Source organism: Zingiber officinale, chromosome 2A (genome assembly GCF_018446385.1).
Source record: "Zingiber officinale cultivar Zhangliang chromosome 2A, Zo_v1.1, whole genome shotgun sequence".
NCBI lineage: Eukaryota > Viridiplantae > Streptophyta > Magnoliopsida > Zingiberales > Zingiberaceae > Zingiber > Zingiber officinale.
In genome coordinates this window covers 166,592,409-166,598,783 of record NC_055988.1, presented here as the reverse complement: position 1 = coordinate 166,598,783, position 6,375 = coordinate 166,592,409, and the positions used below count along the sequence as shown (strand labels likewise).

Sequence of the window (6,375 nt, the reverse complement as noted above, 5' to 3'; positions counted from 1 at the left end):
CAAAGTTAGAATAATAGGCAATCAGTATATAAAAAGTTACTTTAACAGCTTCCGGACTATCCAGACCTGACTTTGAGTTTCACTAAAACTCTAGGAAGGACCGACGTCTACTATTCTCTCTTTGAGGAATGCGTCCTCACCTACTCCTCTCAGAAGAGATTACCTTTTACCAAACCGGTCCTCCAGATCGTCTAGACTTTTGCTCAGTGTCTGAGTCATCAGGACTTCATGCTGGATATCTAATCCCCAACTCGTCCAGTCTTCCACCTGGTGTCCACGACCCTTAAGATTTTCACCTAGTGTCCTCGATTCTTAGATTTCACCCAACATCCTCGACCTGTCAAGACTTTGCTTAGCTCCCTGAATAAGGACTATGTTGTCTAACCACAACTAGAACTTTCTACCTGCCTAGTCTCAATTAGGACTTTCCTTTGCCTAAATCACTTTGGATTTTCTTGCACACTCAGTTCAACTTGTTAGAATAACAATAACACTTAACTTAGAACCTTTTGTCATTATCAAAACTCAGGTTCGATCGTCTGATGCTCCCTGTACTAACAGTTCCAATCTCTAGTGCTATAAAGTAGACGAATCCTCATTTATAACACATCTTTTAATACCAACTCAAACATGCATAGTAGTTTTGCTATTATTTTGTAAAGATATAGAATAAAGGTCATTACTCATTGTATCATTTCCAATCAAATTAATTTATAAAATAAATACATAGAATTACCTAAAAAATCAAATGAGTATTCAAATGGTACAAGCCTTGAAATAATAAATAATTTTTTCACAAAATTAGGAACATAAAATGTTCTTTCCAAATTCAAAACAAGGCCACTATCTAAAATTAAATACATGTTTCAATTGTCTCCACATGTGAGTACATCATATTTCTAGAATAGATGCTTTGCTCATTTCCTAGTAGCTTCCTTAGGCTTTACATACCTTGCAAGGTATTCGTGACATGGATTATAGATCCAGAATCAATCCATCAAATGTTAAAATCATACTAAGCATATTTGATTCATAACGGATAAATGAGATAAGAATACTTTTCTTCTCAAACCAATCCTTAAATTTACTACAATCCTTCTTTATGCTCCACTTCTTTTTACAGAAGAAATACTTGGATTTCTTCTTGATGTTAGGTTGGGACAAAATCTTCTCTTTCCTTTTTCCCTTGACTGTGGTATGTGGATTGTTTTTGTGGCTTTCCTTATACAGTCGTAAGAACATTATCACTCATTTCCACTAATAACCTTCCTTCCTCTTATACACATATGGTCATTAACTCATTGATTCACCACTTATCCTAATGTGTATTGTAGGAAATTTTGAAAGGACTATATTGATGAGGAAGAGAGTATAAGATGTAGTGCACAAGTAAAGTTTTAGATATTTTCACCTTGAGTGTCTTCAATCGAGCTACTATATCCATGATCTTCATGATGTGCTTGTTGGGGTTGTAAGGTTGCTAACATAGTCCCACATTGAAAACATATGAGAAAGATCATGGGTTTATAAGAGAAAGATATCTCCATTAGTATGATACCTTTTAGATAGGGCCTAAGAGCAAAATCATGAGGGCTTAGGCCCAAAATGGACAATATCATGTCATTGTAGAGATATCTAAATTTTTTCGATCCAACAATTGGTATTAGAGCCCAGACTGTAAGAAGGTTTAACCGTCGTTTGTGCACAAGAGTCATAGTCCAATCGAACCATGTGGGTGAAATATTGACCTTGAATGAAAAAATGGGGGCTCTCGTGTCCAGATCAAGAGAACCAGATACTAGGCAGGAAGTCCTAGTTGCAGCTAGGTAAGGAAGTCCTAGTAGGTCGGATGGACCGAGTGGTAGGAAGTCTTATTAGGTCGGGTGGACGGAGGGGCAGAAAGTCCTAGTGGGTTGAGAATCCGTTAGGGAGCCTGTGGTTCTTTGTTTGAGGGGGAGATTGTTGGTCTTGCAAGGTTGCAAACATAGTCCCACATTGAAACACATGGGAAAGATCATGAGTTTATAAGAGAAAGATATCTCCATTGATATGAGACCTTTTGGGTAGAGCCCAAGAATAAAATCATGAGAACTTAGAGCTAAAGTGGACAATATCATGTCATTACGGAGATATCTAAATTTTTTTCGATTCAACAATGCTCTCGCATACCGTCCATGCTGGTGAGCATTACGCACCAGGGATGATGAAGTTGTAAATTGTTTATCAATTGTGTTAAGTAGTCCTTGACATTTTCATGCTCCTCAATCAAACCATAAATACTAATAGAAATTTTGATCTTTATGAACATTACGCAGAGATGAGATCACTCCCACGCAGGGATGATGAGATTACTCCCATTTTTCATAAAGGTTAATATCATCAAGAATGTTATTTCATTAATAGCAGTGGTTCATCTTTCCTTATAATATAATCAATGCCTAACCACCCTAAATGAAGGAGAATTATTTCCTTCCAAACTTTATAGTTTTCACCCTTGAGTTTAGGGATATGACAATGCATATAAGAGAAATTTGAATATTGTGCTACATAAATTAAATACATACTTAAAAATTTGAGGAAAAATGTCATGTTTTACTAATGTAAATCATGTTCATAGAAAAAATTTAGTGACGTAAAATTTACATGTGGACTAAAGTTTTAATTCAATTATATTTTGTTATAACTTTATAATAAAACTATCAATTATATATTTTTTAATTCGTGTGGATAAATTAAGAATATATAATTTGATATTTTATTCTAAATAATCATATAAATATAACAAAAATCCGGATAAAATTTGTTATGTTTATATAATTAATTTTAATTTATGCCCATTATATGATCCCAATTCACTTAATGTATAATTTTACATAATTAAGGAGGTTAGGGCTAAATCTCAATTATTTAAAATTATATAGTTTATAGGATAATTTTTTTCCTTTTCATAATTTTTATATAGTAATTATTTAGTAACATAATTAACACTTTCTATGAATACTTCCAAAAAAAGATTGATAGGACTAAGGCCTTTTTAAAACCAACCTCCTCAGAAAAAGTAACATTATTAGGCAAACTAGTACCTCAGATGTTATTCCAGCACGAGATTATCAACGAGACTAGTCCATAAATAACTCTCTTGAACCATGTTTTCGCATATCACCTTATAATTAATTGCTATCAAATTTAATTATTTAAATATTGAATCCTCAAAAGTCAAAATTTTTAACTTAATTTGTATGTAAAATTTACTAGCGTAACATCAATTCACACGTATAACAAGTTTTTTTTTTTTTTTTAACAATAATTGATATAAATGGAAATTTATTATAATAAAATCGTCATAATTTTGGAAAGACAATTTTTCTAAATTTCAAATTTAGTACTGCAAATTATATATGTTTATTATGACAGAATTCATAATCATTAATACATCACATAAATTTATTCTTAAAAAAAAATCAATATTCATACTTTTAGAAGTGACAATTATTCCAAATTATGAAATTTCATTTAAAAACTAAAATAAAATTACTTGATTGAAAATTATATCAAGATAAATGTAAAAGTGACGATTACCAACTATAAGAATTTAAATCATGCTTTATACTTAATGAACACGATACTTAATATAGAAAAAAAAAATCGATTGTTACTTTCGTTATTGATATTTTGAAGAACGCCTTGAATATCACTTATATGTTCCTTAATACTTAGAGCCTTCTAAACACTTCAAATCCGATGGTGTTAATATTCTTGAAAGGTTGTAAGTTTAGAGACCCTAAATGTCACTATTTATAAAGACTCATTATCATCATTGAGTCAATCCTTAAGATTATAACAAATCATGACGAGATATAAGATCATATTTAAATTTTACAATACATAACCACATAATTAAGACAGAAGATTGTGCATACTAAAATATTAATAAATATGTGCTACTAAATCATTGAAATGGTTGTTGAAGTGTAGCTTGATTATTTAGATATCATCCAACTATCAATTCAAATCTGTTTGGTTATTTAAAATTTTTATATTTTTAAATTTATTTAGTTGATTAATAAGTTTGATATTGTAAACTCGTTTGTTTATTATATAAGCTTCTTTATTTTATTTATCAATACGTTTGTTTATTATAAAAGCTTCTTTATGTTATTTATCATATTGATAACAACTATTTATTAATAAACATAATTTATAAATATTGTACATCAATAATTCATGATCTCTGTTAATAAATATCAACAAGTTAAACACATATAATCTTAAGTTTATTTATTTAGATTAACAATACATATTAATTTATTATTTATTTAATTTATATATTGAATAAATATAAATAAATTCTTAATAAGTCCAACATCAATTTTTTTATAAATATTTAATTCGTAAATCCAACATATAAACCAATGATCCTTTTGATTTTATTTTAGGGTTAATAACTTTAAGCCCCCTGAATTTTATAGCAAGTTGTATTTTGCCCCCCTCTATTTAAAAAACTACACTCAACCCCCCTTTGACATGAAGTAAAAAGGAAAAAAAATATAAATGACCAAAATAACCCTAATCGAAATCAGACTTCTACACGAAAAAGAAAAATAAAAAAATCCCACAAAACCAGTGAAAGCTTAACCTTAACTCAACTTGATTTATATATAAGTCCAAAATCTTACTTGTTCCTAGAAAAAATATCCTCATAAAATTTATATATGCACCGCACTAGCATAAATAATAGAAAAAACAGTAACTCTGAATTCTAAATTAATGAATCAAAATTAAATGAAGATAGAATAAATTTATCATTAAAAATCAAAATGAAGACCATTTATGATTTTAAAAAAATCACCCTTTTAATTTTTGGCCAAAAGTAAATTTTCATTTCAAAACAGCACCCTTTTGAAATGAAGAGTATTTTTAGTTGCTTTGAAATGAAAATTTACTTTTGGACAAAAATTAAAAGGGTGATTTTTTTTTCTAAATCGTCAAAGGGTCTTCATTTTAATTTTGAATGATAAATTTTGTTCCATCTTCATTTAATTTTGATTCATTAATATAAAATTTTGACTCTTTTTTATTTGGTAAAATGAGTTTTTAATTGATTATCCCTTTCATAGTTGCTATTTTTCTTTTGTTTATACTGGTGATGCATGTATGAATTTTGTGAGGAACAAGTGAAATTTTGGGTCTATATATAAATCAAATTTGATTAAGGTTAAGCTTTCAACGGTCTTGTGAGATTTTTTTTATTTTTCATTTTCTTCTAAAATTCTGATTTAGGTTAGGGCTATTTTAGTCATTTACTTTTTTTTTCCCCTTTTTACTTCATGTCAAAGGGGGGTTAAGTGTAGTTTTTAAAATAGAGGGAGACAAAATGCAACTTACTATAAAATAAGGGGCTTAAAGTTATTAACCATTTATTTTATTTCATGTTTTGTTCATACTAGAAATTGATCTCACAATATAATATGAAGAATTATATATAAAGGGATTTATACAGCAACGTTAAGGCATACTCTGTTTGTTTACTTTGAGTAGAAGCAAACGGTTGGTTCATTACTCTGCTTCGACTCCACGGAAGCGGACGCCAATCGAGCGGTGATAGCGAGCGCGACGACGCACAGCCGCCACAGCCCTAAATCCTGCTCCGCCAGCGGCGACGCCACGCCTTCCTCCTCGAAGGCGTCGTCGCAGTCGCCGGGCGCGTCCACTGCTGCGGCGGCGTAGGCGTCGGCGTCGTCGAGCCGCCCCGCCTTCACGGCCCGGGCGGCGGCTTTGAGCCCGCTGGCGGCGTCCCCGAGCACCTCGACGCAGACCTCGCCCGCCGCCGCGATTGCCGGCGACCGCCGCCCTGACCCAGCCCTCTTGTTCTCCCGCAGCAGCGCCTTGGCAGCCGCCCGCGCGTGGGTCGCGTTGGCGCGGGCCAGCCGGAGCGCCACGCGCGCCAGGGCGCCGAGGTCGCGCGCGCGGCCGCTCGCCGGATTAGAGCGCAGCGCCGCGACGCAGAAGCCGTAGTCGATGTTGGGGTCGGCGGCAGCGCTCTCTGAACACGCGTCGTCGACAATGTCAGAGATCGCCGGAACGAGGAGGAGGAGGAGGAGGAGGAGGGAGAGAGGAAGGAGAGTGAAAGAGAAAGTAGCCATGTTGTATCGAAGAGACGAGTGCTAGCTTTTACATATAAGGTAAGACGACATGAACACTTTGAGTAAATTTTAAACAAAAAATAATAATTTTACCTCATAATTTATATACTTTTTCATTTTATCTCTTAATTTAAAATATTAAGAATATAAATAATTTATATACTTTTCCAAACGTCAATAAAGTTTATTTTAATTCGAGATCATTTGATTTGATGAGAGATGATCACGGAAA

General features: G+C 33.0%; 1 protein-coding gene across 1 annotated transcript; it reads right to left on the bottom strand.

The window, feature by feature from the left end:
• Positions 1 to 5,437: 5,437 nt before the first annotated feature.
• Positions 5,438 to 6,156, bottom strand: LOC122040252 (pectinesterase inhibitor 12-like). The gene has a single exon (XM_042599585.1). The coding sequence runs from the start codon at positions 6,141 to 6,143 to the stop codon at positions 5,526 to 5,528; it is 618 nt and encodes a 205-aa protein (XP_042455519.1). The 5' UTR covers positions 6,144 to 6,156; the 3' UTR covers positions 5,438 to 5,525.
• Between the last annotated feature and the right edge of the window lie 219 nt (positions 6,157 to 6,375).

Bases quoted from the DNA above. Each gene is read 5' to 3' on its own strand.
- LOC122040252 (XM_042599585.1), bottom strand. From the start codon at position 6,143: ATGGCTACTTTCTCTTTCACTCTCCTTCCTCTCTCCCTCCTCCTCCTC.